General features: G+C 47.6%; 1 protein-coding gene across 1 annotated transcript in view; it reads left to right on the top strand.

Annotated features, from left to right (window-relative positions):
• Positions 1-937: 937 nt before the first annotated feature.
• The window catches only part of CTNNA1 (catenin alpha 1), a 117299-nt gene continuing 96367 nt past the window's right edge, over positions 938-21869 (top strand). The window contains exons 1-3 of the mRNA XM_074552114.1: positions 938-1107; positions 18059-18165; positions 20010-20205. Of these exons, the coding sequence (XP_074408215.1) occupies positions 18061-18165; positions 20010-20205 (301 nt within the window). The 5' untranslated portion in view covers positions 938-1107; positions 18059-18060. The remainder of the gene's footprint in view (positions 1108-18058; positions 18166-20009; positions 20206-21869) is intronic.

Here is a 21869-nt window from a genome sequence, read left to right as displayed (position 1 = left end):
TGTAGATTCAGGTATCTCAGAACTGCTGGCAAATGAGTCATGAAATTTATTCAGTTGTCTTTACAATCCAGTACAAGTGTAAGTTCTGTGGAGAGATTTGTATTAAAAACCATCTCAAAACACACCACAGAAAGTCCCAGAGTAATTTGTTGCAGTGTAAAAAATCACTCACTCTCACAACAGGCTCACTTAGACTTTTCAAAGAAAACTTTGAAACAAATTACCACATAAAGACAAGTTTCTCCACCTGCAGACCTGCCTCTGCAGGTCAAGGTTGGGTTCCCAAATCCTTCCTCTCTTCTTAGCGGGCTTCCTGTGGCCCTGCTTGTACCCCAGGATTTCCTCTCACCTGTAGTCTTGTTATTAGAGACATTCGGATGAAAACAAGGCTTTTCCTAAAAGCAGCAGCTCTCAGGAGGGTGAAAATATCTGGGTTTTCAAAACAAAACACCAATTCACAAACCCAGGGGGAACCCAGCTATAACTTTTCCTCCATTTCCTTCAAACCCCTGCATCCATCACCTCCCCTCTCTCCAAAGACTCTCGGTATGTGTGCTTAGGAGGACAAAGACAGATTTTAAGGTCGAATTTGTTGATTCTACCTCAAAAGTGGCATCCTAAGAGCCCGGGCTGGGGGCGGCCGGTGGAGGGCTGTGAAGGGAGGCTGCCCATGAAGCGAGGGGCCGAGGGGGACAGGGAGCTGTGCCGGGCTCCGTTGCGGGGCCTGGGCGGTTTCAGGGTGCCCTGCCCGGGCTAGGGGACCCGCCGGTCCTGCCCGGGGTGCGGGGTTCCGGCCGTGCCCGGTCCCGTTCCCGCCGGGCCCGGTCCCGCCCGGGGTGCGGGGTTCCCGCCGTGTCCGGTGCCGTTCCGGCCGGGCCCGGCCCTGCCCGGAGTTCCCGCCGTGCCCGGTGCCGTCCCCGCCGTCCCTCACCTGCGGGCGGGCGGTGCCGGCAGGGCGCGGGGGCGGCGCGGCGGGCGGTGCCGGGAAGAGCGGCCGGGCCGGGCGGGGAGGCGCCGGAAGAGCCCATTTCCTCCGCGGGACGGGACAAAGCGGCGGGGCCGAGCGCAGCCAGGGCGGCCGCCACCATCCAGCCCAGCTCTGTCCCGGTAAAGTTGCGGCTCTCGCACTTGGAAACTTTTGGGCGCCGGGCTGGGCCGTGGGGCCGGGGCGGGGGGTGGAGAATGAGAGCGGAGCGGGCCGCGCGTGGGGAGGGAGCCGGGCCCGGCCGGGGAGGCTGCGCTGCCCCGAGCGGTGGGGCCCGCGTGGGAGCGGGGCGGGCCCGCGGTGTTCGGGACCGCCGAGCGCGTTCTGTCGGGGGAGCAGCGCGGCCGGGCCGCTCCCGGCGAAGTTTCGGTGCGGCGGGGCGGTGTCCAGGCCCCTCCCTGCCTGGCCGGGGCCGCCCCGGCGCCGCTCCCCGGCTGCGGGCAGGGCCGGGAGCCCCCTGGGAGCGCTCCGTGCCTTTCGGACCCGCGGTCTCTCCGGGCGGCGCAGCCGGAGCCAGCCCCCTCCAGCCCCGGCCGTGCTGCTGATCCCGTGCACGGACAGCCGGGAACACCCCGCGGCCCCGCCTGGCTCCGCCACGTTTTCTTACACCCACCGCTAATCCCCTTCTGTGCTGGGAGGCGAGAGCCTCTCAATCGCTGACAGAAAGTTTCGTGCTACTTTTCCCAAACAAAAAGCAGGGAGAGCGCATTCGCGCCTGGGTTCCGTGCGGCCCCCGTGTCTGCTGCCTGTGGGCCTGGGGTCCCTGGGCAGCGTGGGGTCTCCCGCCTGTTATTCATTGCTCCTACCAGTTCAGAACGCCTAAAATATTTCAGGCGGAAAGTTTGCAGGAAAGTGTGTGTTCCAGTTGCGTTTAGTGAAGGATCAGATGCGCTCAAGGCACGGCTCCCTGCCCGTGTGCCCTTGGCTGCCAGCCGTGCCCAGGAGGAGTTTTCTGGCGAGGGCCATCGATCGCCCCTCGCCCTGCGAGCGCGGCCTCAGCCCGGCTCTCGGAGCTGTGACCCCAGGCGTGTCTGGGCTATCTGTATTGAACTAGTCTGGAGCTCTCTGCTGCCCTTCCCCCCTTTGTTTGGCTTTGTCTATTGTTTTTTTGGGATGGGAGTTGTGCAGAAGGTGTTTTCTGGGTGCTTCAGTCACTTGTGCTCTGTTACTGGTTTCCTGTGTTTTTCCTGCACTGGGACTGGGGAGTGGGAGAGGCTGCACTCCTCAGTCCTGCTGGCTACAGCAGGCTCTGGGGTTGTGTATTTCAGTCCCTGGGTTGGTTTGTAGGTAGGATTGCGTTGATGAAGGTGAAAGCCCAGCTCATTTTACGCTAGGTGCAGCCTTTGCTCTGTCTCGGGGCACCAAGGCCGCATTAAGTGTTTTGTTGTACTTATTTCACCCTTCTGAATCGAAACATGTTTAAAAGGACATACTTTGATGTTGAGTCACTGTTCATCATTTTCAAAGAAGCAGTTTCTAAAACATCAGGAAATGTTTTGACTTTTCGCAGCAGAAACAGACAAAGGTTTGGTAGGTTTTCTTTTTAGAAAGGCTTTGCCCTAACCTTTTCCATAACAAACAATGTGCCTTCATTCTTTACGGGTTTTTTTCGGCCAGCTCTAATAATAGACCTCTGCATCGGAGATTTAAAGTTTATACAAGGTGGCCGGGGGGAGCGCAGTGGGCAGAGATTAGAAATCCTGTGCTCAAATCGATGCTTTAAAATACAAATGTAAATACTTTTCTCACAATTGATTTTCAGGGTTTGAAACATCAGCATTTCTGTGCTGATACGTGTAAGGACAGACATTAATGTGTAGCTTCTTCATAGGGCTTCTGTTGGTCTGATAAATTTAACTGGAAGATCTAGTAGAAGAGTAATTTGTGGTTTTTTTCAGCAGCATGAATATCTTTCTCTGCAGCTGTAAGATCCAGAAGCTGATCTTGCAAAGGAATCCACATTAAGTAGAAATGTTTATGAGTTGGAAATACACTTTTGTGGGACTTCAGGCCTACTTTGAGTTTACATCTGCTGTTACTGTTTGGTTTCTAGATGACCTTTCTTATGCAGAGAATTATTTAAGATCACAGAAACACTCAGTGGCCAAACCAGCCTGCTGGTCATGGGTGGGCTGCTCTGGAGTGAGGGCCCTCGTGGTGCTTCTGTTCACCACTTGCCAGGTTCTGTTTTACTGGTGTCTCTCAGCTCTGCTGGACACCAGAGGAAACAGGATGAATAAAAGAGGACTGAATGTCACTTGGTCAGGACAGTGCTTCATGAGACAGTCACTCAGCATGATGAGTCACAGACTGGCTTGGGTTGAAAGAGACCTTAAAGCACTGGTTCCACTCTGCTGCCATGGGCAGGGACACCTTTCCTGCCCAAACCCTGCCCCTGCTCCCAGCTGGCCTTGAATGCTTCCTGGGATGGGGCTTCCTGCCCTTACCTCACTCCAAAGCTTGTGCTGCTCAACTTCAGTGCTGAAAGTGTGACCTTGAGGAGTGGGATCTGTTTCTGCTGTGGGAATTCACCCGAACTGTTCTCCAGCTAGTCTGGAATAGCTCCATTCGTGTGTTGGTTAAACAGCATTGCAGCTTTAGAGAAAGTGCAGATGTTTGATAATTACTACTTTTAACTCCATACTATTTTAATCCAGCAAATGAGATTTAAAATAGAGCTACCACAAAATTGTATGCTAGCACCCTGACTGGATGAGCTCCTCTGGAAAGACGAGCACTGAGAGTGGCCTGCTGTGTCACCAAGCAGAACTGGCTGCAGATGGATTTACTGAGGAAATTTTGCACTAGGTGCAGCCTTTGCTCTGTCTCGAGGCACCACGGCCACATTAAGTGTTTTGTTGTACTTATTTGGTGAGGTGAAGGAGTGGCAGGAGGAATGAGGTCACTGCAACTGCAAGTGGGATTGTTCTCCATAAACTGAGACTCCTTATCTGCTAGTCAGGGTGAGAATGGGTGTAACTATGATTTCTGGTGTGCAGAAGGTTAGTCCAGGCTCTTCTGTTGGCAAATCTGATACTTGAATATGATTCATAATTCCTTGTGACTAATGGATTTAAAGAGCCAGCTACCTTTTCTCTCAATATGATTACATATTTTTACTTGTTAATCCCAGATGTACTACAGAAAACATCTGTTAGTCCTTTAATATGTGTTTATAAATATCTCTGGTGGAATTAGAGGAGTAACCTTTTTTTCCCCATGCTTTGTGAAGTGGCAGAAATTATTCCATACACAGATCTAAACTAACACAGTTTGCAAAGTGCAATTCTCCCCTAGTCTGGAGTTCCCTTCTGATACAATTTCTCTAATTTACAAGACAGCTACTTATTAGTCAGACTCCCAAGAGCCTCTTCTGAAAGGTTTTAAATTCAGGGATCAATGCCTGTATCCTGGATGTACCCGAAGCTCTGTGGGCAGCAGATCAAGGGCAGGGATTCTCCACCTGCTCTCAGGTGATTTCCCACCTGCAGAGCTGCTCCAGCACAGGCAGGAGCTGGAGCTGCTGGGGCCGGGCCAGAGGAGGCTCCAGGATGATCCCAGGGATGGAGCAGCTCTGCTGGGAGGAAAGGCTGGCACAGCTGCCATTGTTCACCTGCACAGGAGAAGGCTCCAGGGAGAGCTCAGAGCCCCTTCCAGGGCCTAAAGGGACTCCAAGAGAGCTGGAGGGGGACTTGGGACAAGGGATGGAGGCACAGGACAAGGGAGAATGGCTTCATGCTGCCAGAGGACAGGGATAGATGGGATATTCGGAAAAATTCTTGGCTGTGAGGGTGGGCAGGCCCTGGCACAAGGTGTCCAGAGCAGCTGGGGCTGCCCCTGGATCCCTGGCAGTGCCCAAGGCCAGGCTGGACACTGGGGCTGGAGCAATTTGGGCTTGTGGAACGTGTCCCTGCCCATGCCAGGTGAGCTTTAGGTGAGCTTTAAGGTCGCTCCTAAGCCAAACCATTCTCTGATAAACTCAGGGATAGAAAAACCAAACATGAGGCCAGCTATAGCTAAGGGAATAACCATTACCAAGGCAGAGAGTGGAACAGTGCCCATGAAGCCAAGCTGGAGGCCAGCTGGTTCTCTGCTAGCTCTGTTTTAGTGCATGGAGCAACGCAAGAACAGATAAATCTTGATGTTACAGTCCGAGAGTGAGTGAAACTACTGGTAGTGAGGGGCTTGAAGCAGACAGGGAACCGGCACCAGTGTGGCAACTAGGATTGCACTGGGCATGGTGTGGGATCCTCAGCTTGTGGTGTGCTGTTTTTCTCAGAGAACACCCAGTTTCTCAGCAATCAGTGCCCTATTATGGAATAGATCTGCATATGACTGTATATGCTTAAGAAGAATTTCTGTGTGGAGCTGATGTGGAGCAAATGAGATTGTGGTGCAAATTAGGGTAGAAGAGGGAGTTGGTTCACCCTGTTCTAAAGTAGCCGTCAATAGCTAGTTTAAGGAAGAGGCTGCAACTAATGAGCTTGGTAGGTGGGTGGGTGCTGAAGGATCAAGAGAAGAAAAATATAATTATTTTTTTTTTTTTACCTGGATGTTAACTGAGGGGAGATTGTAGGCCTTACAGTTCTGTCATTACCTTGTTCAGCAGAAAGTCAAGAGAACATTTAGGTAAATACTGAATTTGTGGCTTTTTATTTAAGTCAGTAGGGGTCAATGCTATCAGGAACATGTGGCCTTGGTGGCTTGTGTGGTTTCCTGTGCTCTGCCTTCCACTGCTGTTCCCACTTCTTCAAAGGCTCAGAGTTTTCCTTCACTTTATTCTGGGCACTTGTAGAGGTGATATCTATGCAGATCTAAGGCTCTAGGGGGAAGATTCTTTTTCTATATCTTTGTCTGGTTGATACAACCTGAGCACAGGAGATCCACTTAAATAAATGGCCTGCACAAGGGCTGCAGTAGCAATGTAGCTTTACAGAGCCACAAAGGTCAGTTGAATTTTTCATGTAAACAGGGCTGAGCTGTGTGCCTATAAAACGGTGTTTAACCTGCGTAACACTGAGCAGGTCAGTATTCATCTTAGCAAAGTGCTCTTGAGATCTCCAGCTGAAGCTATAGGTGGGTAAATGTTTTTCTTAATTGACTGGAATATTGAATTCAGAGCCTGTGTTGTTGAACAGCAGAGGACAGAGCTGTGGTGTGCTCAGAAGCAAGAAGGTGAAAGTGGGTGTGAGTGCAACTAATCAAGATGTACAAGCTGCCAGTTTTTGCCCTCTTTCTTGCAAGTATGTCCTTGTAATGTACACTTGTAAAACTAATCTCTTTTAGCATGACTTAAAGACCCAGAGCATCTCACTGCTCAATGCTGAAGAGTTGCTTCTGGTCCTGGATAATTCATGATGGGCTCTGGATGTGTGTGCAAGTGACACATCTCATAATAACTTCACTTACAAACCATAGCATTCATGCCAACCAGTACCTGATGTCCAGCTGTTTTGGAGTCTGTGCATCCTGAAATTTCAATTATTTATTGCTTTCAAAGGTGAAAAGTTGAACAGTGAGCTGTAAGTGGTGCACAGAGGGCTTGATGTGTTCTGATTGCTATAGCTGAGAGCTCTGTCCTGCCGTGACCCTCATCAGGAGGTTTTGGTTGTACTGGTCCCATCAACTTTTTATTAGTCTAGCCTTTGTCTGAGGCCCTAAGGTACGATCCCTTCATGTTGTCTTGGCTGAGCTGACTGGTAGCAACAGCTGAACGAGGGAGTAAAGCAGGAGCTCTGCTTGTTGCAGTCCTGAGCAGTATCCTCTGGCTCTTGGATGCCTTTGTGGAGTGATGAATGCTCTAGGATGGGGTTTGGTGTCTCCTTCTGGTTCTCTGGTCGTAATTACCAACCCCTGCCACTTTTCTTTTTCCTGATCCCTGCAATCATTTATCATCATTTATCTTCCCTCCCTCATATCCTCCCCCACCTTTTTCCTGGGTGGTGGCAGTGTGTAAAGCCATCCCTAAAAGGGAAAGCAACAGGCAGGCAGTAAAACACGCAATAAAACCATGAGAGAAGAGCAAACAAGCAGCATTGCTTCCCTGAGGTTCTCTGCCAGGGTCCAGCAGCTGAGGAGCTTCCTGAGGCAGCAGCTGGGGCCTGGCCTGGCTGTTGTGCCGCTGTGCCAGGAGCCCACACGGCCTCTGCCTCTGGCAGGCCTGGCTGCAGGTGCAGAGCAGCTCTCCCATCATCGTGTTCAGCTGATCACTTCGTGGCTTTTAAATTTAGAAACCTTGGGAGTTAAACAACTTCATACAAGCTACAAGTGAAATGAAAGATTTTTTTGGACTATTTCTTGAGTGAAAAGCAGGAATCTGGTTTGGCTCTGTGAGAGGCTCTGGAGTGGTTTAAATGTTGGTACAAAGTATGGCTTTGTAGTTCCTGCCGCTTCCACTCTTTGGAAGATGTGTTTAATTAGAAACCACTGCCCTTGCAACTGGAAACACATTTCCTGAGTAACATGAAACAGTGCATTCTGAAGGTGGAGATGTAGAGAAGCCTTTTTGGACAGTGGGCACAGCCTGTGTCTGTTACTCCATGACCCTTCACTGCTGCTGGAGTCCTCAGTCACAGCCCTCTGACTTTGCACAGGTTATAGAGAAGAGTGCAGTAGGATTGTGAGCAGGGGGTTTTCCCCTCTCTCCTAGCTGGGGGTTAGGGATAAAAAATAATTACGTAAAATCCAGTAAGAGTAGCACAAAAAATGAAACAGCTAGAGGGTTTATATGTAGCCAAACAGAATAACGTAGATTACTTGTGCAGGGTTCAAAGTTTATAACCTCAAGGAGAAAAAGTTAATTTCTGGTCTTTATGCATCAGTACTTTAGTGTCAGGTGTTCTCAGCTGGTTTACTTAGTTTACAGAACTGGTTAAGACAATTTGAGTATGATTATTTGATTTAACAGACTGTTATTGTGGGCTTAGGGAAAAGTCAGTGGCTGTCAGTGAAAGATGCAGTGTTCAGCAGAACCAGAGGCAAAGCACTGGTGCAAAGCCAATGGAACAGGATTTTTTAGCTCATCTGGTTTTTGTTCTGTAGGTTTGTCATGTTTCTTATTCCTGGGGGTGAAAAGAAAGGGTGGAGAGAGAAAAATGTCTGTCTTTAATCAGATGTGAGTTCTGCTTAGTAAATGGCTGTGTCACTATATTAATTTTTTTTCCCCCCAACAAGACTATCTAAGCAGTGACTCCTTTTTCTCAAACCTGGTTCCTTCTTGTTGCTTCTATGGAATGTAGGTGGGACAGTGGCTTTGTGTTTTTTAAGAGAAGTGGCTTTAATTGGTGATGTATCTGTGAAGGCAGTGACTCAAAAGGATTCCTGCCCAGGCAGGTCACGGTTAGCTCTGCACCGTGGTGCAGCCTTAGTGAGTTTGTGCTTGGCAGAAAGTGGTTATGGCTGTACAGGAACTCTGGGAAGCATCCAAAAATGCATCACCCCACTGTGTTTAATTTTATTATGACTTGCTTTGCTCTCCTGGAGAGGCTGTGAGGTTCTCACCAGTCAGTGCCCCAGCGTTCCAGTGCCTGCAGCCTTGAGGGGATGGGGTGTGGGAGCATCCTGCCTTAGTGCAGGCACTGAGAGGTGCTTCCCTCCTCCAAGCCATGCTTGTGCAGCCCATTCATGGGCACTCTTTCTTTTGGGGTTTGTTTTTATGAATTTCCCCTTCCCCCTCCCAAAGTCACAGCGGGAGCTGCAAGTTGGGAGTTGTCTGCGGGTGTGTGTGATGGTGCAACTCTTCTGTCAGAGGAGCTCATTGTTTATAGCTGAGAGATGCTGCTGGAGGCTGCCCTGAGCCTGAAGTGAGCATCTCAGCCTCGTCACCTGTGGGTATTGTTACTTTTTTCTTTAAAAAAAACCTGCTTTGTAAGTTTTAGCTTAGACTGACAGAGTGTTCCTGAATCAAAGTGGAAGACTGCAAAAGGACTTCTGAAGTTTTCATAGGAAACTTAGAAAACATTTTACTTTGAAGAGTCTTCACACTCATGTTCTCCTTTTGCTTTGGTGGGTGCTTCTAGTAAGTTTTGCAAAAGGAGAAAACTGGGAAACTTTCTCCATTTTTAAAACACAGAAGTTTTTGTTACATAGTCCTTAGTTGCTGCTGTGCTGAGCATGCAACTGAGAAAGAATATGGTATTTAGTCTCTAGTAATACAAGGCTGTCCATTTACTCCATGTTTAAGTAAATTTTCATCAACCCCCCAATTATAGTGAGACTTTTTTTTTTTTTTCAAAACACGTGTGTCGGCTCCCACAGCTCCATTATTTGTGGACTCCTGACAGTTTTAAATTGCTAATGAAGGTGTAGATTTCGAAGATGTGGTCAGCTAAAAGCACTGAAGGATATTGCATAACAACATATCAATTTAGGAATGAAAATGCAGTTTGAGTGGGGTCAGATTCTGGTTATTTCTGACTCTTTAGCATAAACAGCACTTTTTATTGCAGGTTGAGTGCTGAAGAAGATCAGAACAAAAATCCCTGGGTTTTCTTTTCCCTTTATTGCCAGCCATCAGTGAGGTTTTGCAGGCTAAGCAAGAATCAGTTTTGCAGTTGTGGCAAATTCTTCTGCCAGCTGATAAAGTGGACTAATTTATAACAACCTTTTCCTTATTTAATGTGTAGTTGTGGCAAAAATTATCTTGTTAAAAGGTTGCCCCTTCTTGCATTCATTGTTAGCTTAAGGTTGGTAATTGGAACCTGTGCTGGTGTAGTTTGGGGTTTGAAGAGCCTTGCTCTGAAGCCACAGCCTGGTTATTATATCTGCACTGACTGTGTGTCCCTAGGGTCTGAAATGTGTGCTGTGGTTCAGAGAGTGCCAGAAAGCTGTTCTTTAGTTCTTTCTCAGTGATTCAGGGAAGCTTCACGGAGTTTTCTGCCTCAAGAGTAGTGGAAAGAGGCACTGAGGTTGGAAGGACTCCTGGTAGTTGGATTCAAGTGGTCCAGTGACTGCTCCGGCTGTTCGTCTCTGCACGGACACGCGTAGGATGGCCTTGGGACAGCCCGCGCTTCAAAGGGCTCTTCAGATTTTCAGTCTTCGCTATTGTTTATTATTATCTACAAAATTTTCTTCCAACCTGACAGAGGTCTGACCAGCAAGGCAGCCAAGGGCACTCTGACCTCCCACGGGGCAGTCGTCTATTTTTATACTAAAAACTACGTACATCATATTTACCTTTATTTCCCAGTGCCTTTCACCCATATTAGCAAGTGCACCCTCACCATGGACCAATCCCAAAGTGCCAACACCACCACAGAAAATGGATGACAAGAAGAAGAAAGAAGGACAAGACACGCCCTGATCCCTCCATCTTGTCTCCATAACCCCCCTGTACCAAAACCCTAAAATCTATATTTCCACCTTGTAAATACTTAATTCTTACACCATTCATCCCCAAGTGACTCTCATGTCCTCAGACAGGTGGCACATCCCTTGCAGGGTCAAAATCCAACCACCAGGCGCTTCTGGCAACATTCCAGGATTTCCGAGCCCCCCAAGGGTTGTCTCGGTAACTCTGGACATCAGGAGTGATGTGCTGAGTTCCCACAGTCCAGCAGATGCACAAGATCCTGCTGGGTTCTGACCTCCTGTCTCCAGGCTGAGCCCCCTTGTTGTGTTTCAGTGTGAACCTACAGTTTGAGCCTACAGCTTCAGTGTGAGGGATGTGGCTGAGTAAGGGCTGGCTTTGGGAGGTTGAAGCTGCCATCGCTGCAGGGATAAGGTCAGGAGAGATGTTGCTGTTTGCTTAAAATGAGGTGTGGTGTCCTCCTGCATGGCCAGAGCCTTGCAGTGCTCACCTGAATACAGCAGTTACAGATCCTCTTGTTCTGATTTGGGAACTTATCTTTCATGGTGTTACTGCAGGCCTTCAGCATGAAATGCACAAACATCCATGTGAAAGCAAAGTGAGTGGTTGTTATTCATTACAGTAATAGCTTGCTGGTCATGGCACATCCTTTTTTGCCAAATACAAAGTTTTGCAGCCAGAATATAAAAATTAATCTTACTTATAGAGGAGATTCTCTTATTTAGAAAGAGCATGTGTGTCTTTCAAAGCACTCTTGATTCCCTGTCAGTCTTTTTATGGAGCTGGGATCATGCATGAGTTTGGAAACTGAAAACTGCAGAAGTGAATTGAAAGTCTGGGATGAACCAGGCTATCCCTCTGAACAGCTAAGTGGGTATAAGGCTGAGTTTGGCTCCTGTATTCTTTCAGGGTGTCATCCATGAACTGGAGCCTTAGTGTGACATAAATAAGTCACTAATGCTTGTGCTGCCTGTGATTTGTCTTCCATGCACCTCCTTTTTGGATCCTTTGTAGTAAAACAATTCTGTCAGGAAGGAAACGATCAGAGCTGAACACTTGCATAACTGGAGTCAAGAAGCTGCTGTTGGCACCAGCATCTCCCAAGCAAACATCATATTTGCCATTGTGCAATCTCTGCTGAGGTCCCAGGACCAACAGTGAAGCTGTTTGTGCACAGTGTGCCTTCATCCCCGAAGCAGCAGCTGAACCTGAGTGCAGGAGTGAAAACCTGGAGGGACAGAGCTTGTTCCTGGTTCTGAGTGAAGATGAATGGCTGAAATCCCCAGCACTGTGACAGTCTGGAAGCTGCTGGGAGGTAGCACAGACTGCCTGGGGGAGAGTGAGGCACCTTCATCTGCTGCTGTGCCCCGTGCCCACTCCCGTGTGGGCTGCGCTGGGCACTGCTGCCACAGGGAGAAGGTGAGGGGCTCTGCTCAGAGACAGCACCCACACAGGAGAGACAACAGCCAAGAATTTCATGGATTTTTGTAGGAACACTGGATCGGGGTTCATCTCTCAATTCAGTAGAAAGGTCTCAGTGAGTGGAGACTAGAGAAGCATTTGTTTGTTGCTGGCTGTGTCAGACTGTCTGATAAGCATTTCAGATGCCTCTGTGTCTTCTCCACAAGAGCAGCAGAGAAAAATTTATGAAAGCAGATTAAGAGTCCTGGAACTGGGATGCACTTGTGAGGAACAGCCTTATCTGAACCTGAATATTGTCTTTTTTATTGGGTGATTACTACAGTTTGTGGGGAAAAAAACCCTAAACAAACCTGTAGCAAAGTTGAATATACTTGAGTGGAAGGAAATTCCATCAAGGAAAACATGGTAATTGGTTTCTACAGAAGGTTGCTTTACTCAGTGAATTATTTCCCGCTTATTTTTCCATTATTTATATACATACCACAATGAAAAGTTTAGTAAAATTGTATTCAATGAAAACCAAGAGTTTGGGATGAGGTGGAGATGATCTTACATTGACCCCAAGCTGGACAAGGGCAGGGTATCTACTCACACTCAGAATGTGGAGGCACTCCAAAGTTCAGTGACATGGACACCGGCAGTACATCCCATCCCACCTGTGTCACCAAGACCTGGCTCTCATCAGACAGGTTCAGCTCAAACTCATCCTGCACATACAAACAGGAGCTTTGCCACAATGTGACACCTGGGTTTGTGTTAATATTTCAGACTGTGAAATTCTAGCAGTAAGGACTTCTCATGAGGTAGTACCTGCGTGGTGTTTATGGTGGGGGACAGGATTTGGTAGCTGAGCAGATGGAGTGTAAGGTTGAAGACTATGTTAGAAGAGTGTCTCTGTTTTTAGTTGTGTATACTTGATGTTAAATAAAACCAGCTTAAATAAAGCCTGCTTAAATCCTTCTTGAAAAGCATCACATACACCAAACATCCTTGACTTGCAGCTGTTTGGTTGCTGAGTGTTGCTTTATTTGTGGAACAGGGCAGACAAATTAATTTGGAGACTGTGAAGGGAAGGAATGGAACTTTTTTATTTTATGGATACTCCTAGTTATATGAAAAACCAGTTTTGAGTTGTCATTGGGCCATATGAAGTCCCAGCATGTGAGCTGAGTTTTACTAAAGTGTGCCTTAATCTCTTTGAAACCAAAACTGTTCTGAAGATTTGTATTAATGGTCTGTGTTAGATACCCAGCTCCTGAAGATCTTTGCTCTCTTGTCTGCCACCTTCAGCAGGGGTCAGGTGGGTTGGGTATTTGGGTAACAAGCCAAGCAAAAGGATTCCATTGGGAACAAGGGGTCTGGTTCTCTTTCTGTCTGGAAGATAAAGCTGGGTCATTGTGTTGTGAATCCCACCATGTTCCATCCCCAGGAGCTGGGTGATGGAGTCATTATGCAGTACAGAATATCTAGAGATGGTCTGGAAGCATGGTAGGAGACCAGATTATCGTTCAAAATGAGTGAGACATGAGACAAAGAAGCTGCAAAAAACTGTAGTGAAATGTCTCTTAGTGCTCCTGGGCACATCAGCCCTGCAGAATGGGGAACAGCTGAGGAGTCCAGGAAGGGTGTTCAGGTAGGGAATGTCCTCCCAGGTGTAAAATGTTCCTGTCCCATGTTCTGTGTTAGGCATTTTGGCTAGCTCAGTGCTGGAATTCAGCGTGTGGTCTGTTGTGCCTGGCAAGGTCAGCTCCTCTCTGAGCCAGTCAGACCATTCCTTGAATACTGGCTTCTCTGAGAAATACCAAGAAATCAGAGAGTGCAGCTAAAAGCTTTTAGAAAGCAGCCTGGCAGGAGAGAAAATGTGAAGACTGACAGCAGATGTTATGTTAAAGAGTTGCAGGTAGCACAAGGTGGTGGGACTGAAGAACAGGAGATGGACAGTTACTTTTTGCTGTGTAACCCAAGAGATTTACCCCTGCCTGGAGGCAGGGTGGCTGCGGGATGGTTTGGTACTGGGCAGGTGGAATGGACTCGCTCAGTAATGTCTGAGATACAGCCAGCACTGCCTTCAGGTGTGGGTGTGGGAGTGCAACCTGGAGAAACAGGGCCCTGAGCACTCAGGCCTTTTTGCCATTCATTGGTGTGCAGAGCCTGCTGTTCAAACTGTGCTCCTTCATGGGCTTTTGGGAAAGCCTTGGGTGCCTTCAGGGCATTTCTGCAAAGCAGCTGCAGAGCTGCATTCCTCTGCTTGCCAATATCTAAAAATTATTTGCATGCCACTATTATGGAATTATGGTATCTGAAATTATTCCTAAAACTTGAATTACCAGTTTTTGAGAACATGCAGACCTACAGTTGTGGCTTTTGGAAGGAGCACTGTGTGCATCACCCTTGGTGTGCTCCTGGCAGCCCCAGCAGCTCAGAGTCCCTCTGCTCATCCTTCTCTCCAAGCAGGGCTGGGGCCTGTCCTGGGGGACACTTCAGAAGCAGAGCTCATCTCCATGTGCTCCCTCCCTGTGCAGTCCCACTCCTCCATCACAACAGGAACCTGGGAAGAGAAGTTTTAGTTACCAGCTTACTCTGAGACAGAGCGCCCTGCAGTGGCTCCTGCCTCTGCCAGTGTGGGTCTGTTTGGGCAGGGAGAGGAGCAGTTGGATGGCAACAGTGGCTGGCAACAATGGAGAGCTGTCCTGAATCTTTAGCTGTTGAGATCTTGACTGTTTGTAGAAAGCAAGCAAGAGCTGTCCAGGTGTGACTCTGCTTGCAGATCATTGGCTGGAGCAGAGCTCTGAAAGCGGCTCCTTTAAACCCCTGTGCTTCCCCGCCCTCATGTCCTTGCCAGTGCCCTAAGCCCCAGGAGGACCCTGCATTACTACTGAAATCTCTTTTGCAATAATGGGCGCCGTCATGAACAGGAAAATTACTCAAGGGGTTTGCAGTTAATGTGCTGGGCTGGTGAGCATGGTTGGAGTTTGGAGCTTCACATGTCTGAGCATCAGATGTGTGGGGAGGGCATTCCTGCTCCTGCAGAAGCTCTGCTTGATTCTCAGTTTTCAGTGGCTCCTGGCTCAGCTTGGCAGTGGCATCCAGCTTTGCCCTGTGTTCCCACTGCAGTGGCTTTGCCAAGGGTGCCAGCTGATGGTGCCATCTCCCTTGCCATAGTGGTGTGTGTGGTGGCACAGGGAGCTAGATGGGCATCTCAGCCCACCTTGCAAAAATGGATTTCTTTCCCTTCAGCCAAATCAGTCCTTCCCCATCTGGTTAATCGCTCAGGCGTGGGGAAAGCTGTGCCAGTACGGAGGGGGTGTGATGTGCAAACGGGAATGAGTTCCTGGAGGGGTGTGGGAGGATGAACGTTGGTCCTTAAGCAGCTTTTCTGCTGCTTATGAAACCACAGGCTGGGCAACCACAACTCCCTGTGCAGTGGTGTTGTTCTATATATTCCTGCACTTGAGATTCAGCGCCGCTCACTCTTCTGCCGTGTGGTCCGTGCTGCTTTGTCCCTGAAATCAGTGGGGCTGGGCATGGGGAACATGTTCCATGTCAGTTGGGCTGTCCCAGCTGTCAAACCAGTGCTGCACTGCTCTGCTGTGGGTTCCTGTGGCAGAGGGTGTCCTCTTTCCCTGCAGGTGTTGGAGTGACTGCATGGGGGCTGTGGTGTGCTCTCCAGGAGCCAAGGATCGAGCACTCTGCCCCACTGGCCCATGGGGTGGTTTGCTGCCTGCTCCATATTTCCGTTCACTGAGGGAGAGCTTGAGCAGTCACAGGGAAGAGTCAAATTCCAGAGAACTAGAGAGAGTCACAGCCATGCTGTACCATGGCCCTGACGGTTGTCCTTTTATCCCCTAAACCCATCTCACCCCTGTGTTAGTAACCTATGGCCTGTTCCTGTGTTCTCCACAGGTTTAATTGAATTGAATAAACATATTTATTGCAATGTACAAATGATATCCAAGCCCTTGCTGCCAAACAGGCTGTTTGATACCAGGCTTTGCTTTTTTAGATAAATTTCAATAGCACTACTACTAAGTGGCTTTTATAGACCATTACTTCTGGCCAATTCATGAACTATCATGCTAACGTGTTTTCAGATGAATTGCCTTTATTATCCTACTAATACAATTAGTATATCTTCTCATGGTTACCTCGCCATGCACATTGTTTCTGCAAGAGGTGTAACAGCATTAACTTCATAGAAAAAGCCTTTCTTTAGAAACCTGCTGGGCTTTCCAGAGCCCTGGCTCTGTTTCTCAGAAACCACAAAGGTTGTCAGTGTATTTTTCTCGGCTTCTTACATAGGAAGCATTTGTACTGAACTAATGGGGAGGGAATAAACCAGTGAAATTCCTTGTGAGGGGTGGGAAGCTACTTGGGGGTGAAGGGCATTTCACAGCATGCCCTGTGCCAGCTGTGGCACAAGCCAGTAGGTGAGTGAAATAAAAAGGGGATGATTGAGAGAGGAGGTTAATTAGTGAGTTCACAGTGCTTAGTGGTTGCTATCAGAGGTAGGGGAGGACAGGAGATGACTACCTTTCACCATCCTGTGGCTCCTTGGGGGCTCTGGAGCTGGGAGCCTTCCTCTGCACCCTCTGCTTTCTTAGTGCAAACCATCAGAAGGGTTACATGCATGCCAGCCTCATTCTAGGCACTCTCTTTTTAAGCTTTCAGCTTTTTAAGTTTTTTTCTCCCAGCAGTGTGGGCACTCGGAGTGTGGGTGTAGTGGAGAGCTGAGTGCAGCTGGGTGAATATTCCTGCCTTGCACCTTGTGAGGTTGTACTTCAGTGTGCCAGCTTTGGTCAGCAGTGCTGGAGTGAGTTCCCGGTCTGTGCTCTGGTGCCCGTGGTGAGGGAGCCCTGGGCAGGCTGGGGAGCAGCCCTGAGCTCCTCCAGTGCCCCAGAGCTCTCGTTGTGCCCTGGGAAACAAGCAGCCCTCCTGTGCACAATTAGCTCTTGGGGTCGGCAGAGAGCAGTTGCTTGTTGGTACGTGTTGTAAACATTGTTGGTTACCAAAATTAGTGCCTTGCCTCCTGCTTTTTAAAAATAACGGGATGTTGTGCTCGTCTGGCAGCTTGGGGACATCTGGTGCTGTCAGAGCAACGTGACTGCTGAGATGCTGTGCAGGCAATGCCCTGGCCAGAGAAGATTTAAAAATATCAGCAAATAAGCTTTAAAATTATCTCAGCAGTAGGTGTTTAGGAAGATGGGTGGACGGAGATTTAGGAAATCTATTTATCTTCCTGACTTTTTTAAAAATAAAGAGTTACAAATGTAGGTTTAGTCTAATCTTGAATATTGAGGTCAGCCCAAAGCAGGAAGAACTAGAATCTATTATGTCTGAAGTGATATGAATTGGTTTTATGGATTTCCAGTACTTTAAATCCATTTTTTAAACTGAAATTATGGTTCCCTTTATTCTTTTGTTGTAATGTGCAGCATCATAGTGTTAATCCAGTGATTTGTTGTAGTTCCTTATTTTTAGTTCTATTTTTGTAGGCTGCTGGTCTCAACAGCAGAGCTATTTTAGTAGTTTCACTCAACTTTTCCCATAAGTATGTTTGCTGTTCCGTTGGGATGTTGATATAAAACTGTAACGGGAAGGAACGGCTCAGTGACAGCTTTGAACAGATCTCTTCATGCAAATCTGCTTTTCCCTCCTATGCAAATGTTAAGGAGAAGTGTAATAGATATGTAAGCTGTTAAGTATGAACCAGCTGGATTTTCTGGCTTTGTGAGGCTTATATTCACTTCTTTACCTTTGTATTCCCCAAAGGTGAACTGGGTGGAGGGGGAGGGAGTGTGGGTTGGGTTAAACCTGGCTGCTGCTTTGCCAGAGCCTTTGGGCAGTGAGTGGTGTGGAGCTGAGGAGGTGGGCAGCGTCCAGAGCTGCCGGAGTCAGGGCTCCTTCTGCTCCCCCAGGCCTGGGGCTGTGTCTGAGAGCTGCCCCTGGAAGAAAGGGGGTGCAAACTGGGCAGGGGCACCCAGCTCCATGGGCAAAGTGCCCCCACTGCCTGTGGTGCTTCTTCATTGCTCAGGGAGCACCAGTGAGTGGCCCAGGCACTGCTGATCGTGTCATTGCTCTGATAAAACACTGTACCTTTGGGTAGGTTTGTGTGGGGGTTTATTTGCTTTTGGTTTTACTTTCTGACCAAAATGTGCAGGTAATATCTGTATATTGTAATAACATTTTCTCAAGCTCATACCATTTGAATCAAAGCTGATGTTTCTGGACATGCTGTAACTTCCGCTTAGTGTAAGTGGATGTTTTGTGTTTAACAGGTTGCATTTTAATTTAAGATGCATTAACAATAAAAAAATTGTATTAATGTATCTCTTTTCTTCTGGCAGAAATGACTGCTGTCACTGCAGCCAACGTGAACTTCAAATGGGACCCCAAAAGCCTGGAGATAAGGACACTGGCAGTTGAAAGGCTGCTCGAGCCTCTTGTTACACAGGTAGGAACAAGATGAGGCAAAAAAAGCCAGTCATAAACATGATTACCTGTTTTGGTGTTTTAATTAACTCACAAAGCTCAAATTCTGGGTGTACAAACTAAAAAGAAAAAAGTCTACAAGCAGTTTCATTGCTCAGTTTCATTGCTCAGTTTCATTGCTCAGTTTCCCTGGCCATGAGTCCAGGGAGACTGTGCTGCTTCAGCACCTGATAAGACACAGTAGTTACTAACAGGCATTTCTGCACTTCTGATTGAAATAATGTTCCATGCCTATACTTTGTGCTGGATTTGTGAATAAAAGCTTCTTTCTGTGTGGTATATATGCTGCAGTGGAAAGCACTGAAGAGTACAGGAAGGCTGGAGTAAGTCTTGCAGATGGGAGCTGTGTGTATTGGGTGTTTTGGAAATTCTTGGAAGAGACTTTCTAGGAGGTCTGGAAGAGAAGGTACACAAGAGACAGTTCACTTATTGTCTTCAGCATTGTTTTCCTGGAATGTGGAATTTCTGAAATGACAGAACGAGCTGGACACAATTCCTGCTAAGTATATATGGGAATGATCAAATTTTGTTTCCAGTATTATCCCCTTTAGTCACCCAGCTGCTGTCTGTACCTGTGACTTGTTCCCTCTGGGTCCTCAAGTGGGCAGTTATCCAACTGATGAGGCTTTTTAGCTGAAGTTACTGATGGAGTCTTTGATTAAGAGAAATGATCTTAATTTGGCAAACTTAACTGAGCAAACTCGTTCACAGGACCTTTTTCACCCAGTGCAGTGTCTGTAACTTAGTCCTCAAGGAATAAGCCCAACAGGCTGTACTGGCAATCCCCTGAATGATGTGACTGGCAAAATACAGAGGGAACTGGAGCAAATTGCCTTGTTGCAACTTGTTCTTTATTTGTAGAACACGATGAACTGAGAGTACCCAGTACAAATGCTCCCCATTAACCAACCACGATATTCCCAGCTGAAGGCTTTCCCTCTCTGCATCAGCCAGCTGGGAAGATGGATTCAGCTCTGAGGACCTTTATGTCAGCAGTCCTTGGGCTTTCCAGAGTAGTAATTTTTTTAGTGTTGTAATTTAATGTCCCTCTGAAGCAGCTTTGTGTGCGTTTTCCGAGGCTTTCCAAACAGGAGAGGAAGGAATAAGGCAAATGGAGAAGGGTGTGTGGATTTTGTGACATAAAGGGGATGGATCCTGAGCTCAGGGAGTACCTGGGGGGTCTCCTGGCCTCTGGTGATGACTCTGCTCCCACCAGGGTTTCAGTCTAAGATGGACAGCTTGGAAATATTTGTTGATTGTAGCATGATTGTGAGAGTTCAGTTGGGTTTTTTTTCAGGGAAATAATGAGCTCTAGCAAGTCCTTTGCTCTGCTTTCAGCCCTTTGGCTATAGCACTGCTTGGACTGAAAAGATACTGTGTCTCTACATTTCTACTGGCACAGACTTCAATCTTGTCTGAGATCTCTTATGACTGGAGAGTAATCCCAAACTAATTATCCCCACCTTGGTTCCTTTTATGTGGTGCCAAAGAGCTCTGGCCTGTTACTGAGACTGCAGTTTATCAAAAATACAAATAGATCTCCATTCTTAAAGTCAACTTTTGAGGAGTGCTGCTGGTAAGAGAAGTCTTTGAGCTGTTTAGTTGCATTTATTTTGCTCATCTAAAGAATCAAGAAGCATGGTAGTGTTTAAATGTGAAAAACAGTCATTAGGTTAACTTTTGGAGCTGGCAGTAGTGCAGGCATTAGCAATACACTGTTTAGAAAAAAATACACGTGGCCTTACTATCAAATGGCTAAACATTAAATTTGCTGTTGGTTTTTTTCCCTTCCATCTATTCCTTTAGGTAACAACCCTGGTTAACACCAGCAACAAGGGCCCCTCCAATAAAAAGCGAGGCCGTTCTAAAAAGGCTCATGTCTTGGCTGCTTCAGTTGAACAAGCAACAGAGAATTTCCTGGAGAAAGGAGACAGAATTGCAAAGGAGAGCCAGTTCCTGAAGGAGGAGCTGGTGGCAGCTGTGGAAGATGTTCGCAAGCAAGGTAAGAGTGTGGATCTGGTGGCCTCTCAAACTGTGGCTCTTCAGAGCAAGTGGGACCATTCCCATTTCCCTTTGCTGCTCTTTCTAATGACTGTGCATGTCAACTTGTGGGTTCTCAGCTTGCCTGGCTGGCATCCCTGAGCAGTAATGTAACTGGGTAGGTCTGGAAATTGGATGGCCCAAGCAGAGATTAAGAAGAGAAGCAGAAGGGCTAATTCTTTGACGAGCATTTAAAAACTCAGTTTAGGCTCAAAAGTGAATGTGCTCCCTGCAGCTCTGAATTTTATGGGACTACATCTGAAATATGTCAATAACTTCTTCAATATCTGACTGTATACAGACCAGCACTGTAGGAGGAAGAGCCAAGTGTTGACTCAACAGAGATGTGTTTCTTGAATATGTAAAACGTAAACAACACCAAACAGAATGTGAAGACCTTGATTAAATATTCCAGGCTTCCTTCCTCACATCTAATGTTGATTTTTATAATTTTCTTTTTTACTTTCTTGGAGCAGACCTGCAAGAAAAGCCTATGGAGCTGACTTACTCTAAAATATGCACTAGTAAATATTGTTGCTCATAAATCATTTATCATTCTTCCAGTCATGAGTCTTTTCTATGCTTCAGTGAAACCCAGTCAACTGGTATTAATGGTGACGGCTGCTGCTGCAAAAAGGGGAAAACTCATTAGCATTAATTACTTGTTTGTAGCTGAAGTTGCAGAGTGGTGAAATATTAGTTGGAAATGGTTCTAAGTTCTGGATGAGGCTGGCTGATAGACCAAAGAAAGATCAAGGTAAGAAGGCTGCAATATAAGGGGCTAATTGAGTTGGCTTAATTTAACAACAACAAACAGCAGGAGAGCTCCCTTTGACTCCAGGCTTTAATTGTTGGTGCTCGACTGCTGCTCAGTTGAGAGTTAGTGCTCGTCTGTGGGTGCCTCCAAATGGCTCAGTGGTGCTGGTGAGAGAGGGAGCTCTGCTCAGCCCTTGGGACTGAGGACTTCCCTGAGCTGGATTGTAGCTGAGTATTGCAGTGACAGGCTGGGGGGAAGAAGAGACTGATAAAAACCTTCCAGATGACCCTTTCCCATGTTTCTTGGCTCCTTCTTGATTCTGAGACTACACATAGGCTTGATGCCAAAACCTCTCCACTCTCTTGGCTTTGACAGAGGAGGTGAAGCTCATAACTGAGAGGTGCTGGAGTGAAATAACTTCCCATCTTAATGTTGCTTGACTTCTTCGTCCCTTTTTGCTGTTTGCAGCTTGTGTGGATTGTGGTGTAGAAGGGGTGGCTGTGCCTGTTTGCTCAGGCTGGTGGGTCAATCTCCTGGACACAGGTGGTGCCCACCAGGCTCTGTGGGGACACCATTGCAGCCCAGCCCAGGGTCAGAGCTGTGCCCATCATGGGGCCAGCGTTCGGCTTAGCAGAGCAGCTCTTGGTGAGGAGATTCAAAGTCAAACCAGCCTTTGAGGAAAGGAGAAGCAAGTAGTGAAAATGAGCTGGAACAGAGGGAAGGGTCATTGCTGCCAGTGCCCAGGAGGATTGCTGTTCTCAGCTGGTAACAGCAGGGAGATACAACCTCCCAAGGCATGTGGTTGTGCACGCTCTGTGCACCTCAGGAGCCTCCCCATACTGTGTCAGACCAGTTGTATCTGTGAACTG

The sequence above is a fragment of the Zonotrichia albicollis genome, chromosome 15 (genome assembly GCF_047830755.1).
Source record: "Zonotrichia albicollis isolate bZonAlb1 chromosome 15, bZonAlb1.hap1, whole genome shotgun sequence".
Classification (NCBI taxonomy): domain Eukaryota; kingdom Metazoa; phylum Chordata; class Aves; order Passeriformes; family Passerellidae; genus Zonotrichia; species Zonotrichia albicollis.
This window is presented reverse-complemented; position numbering and strand designations above follow the sequence as displayed.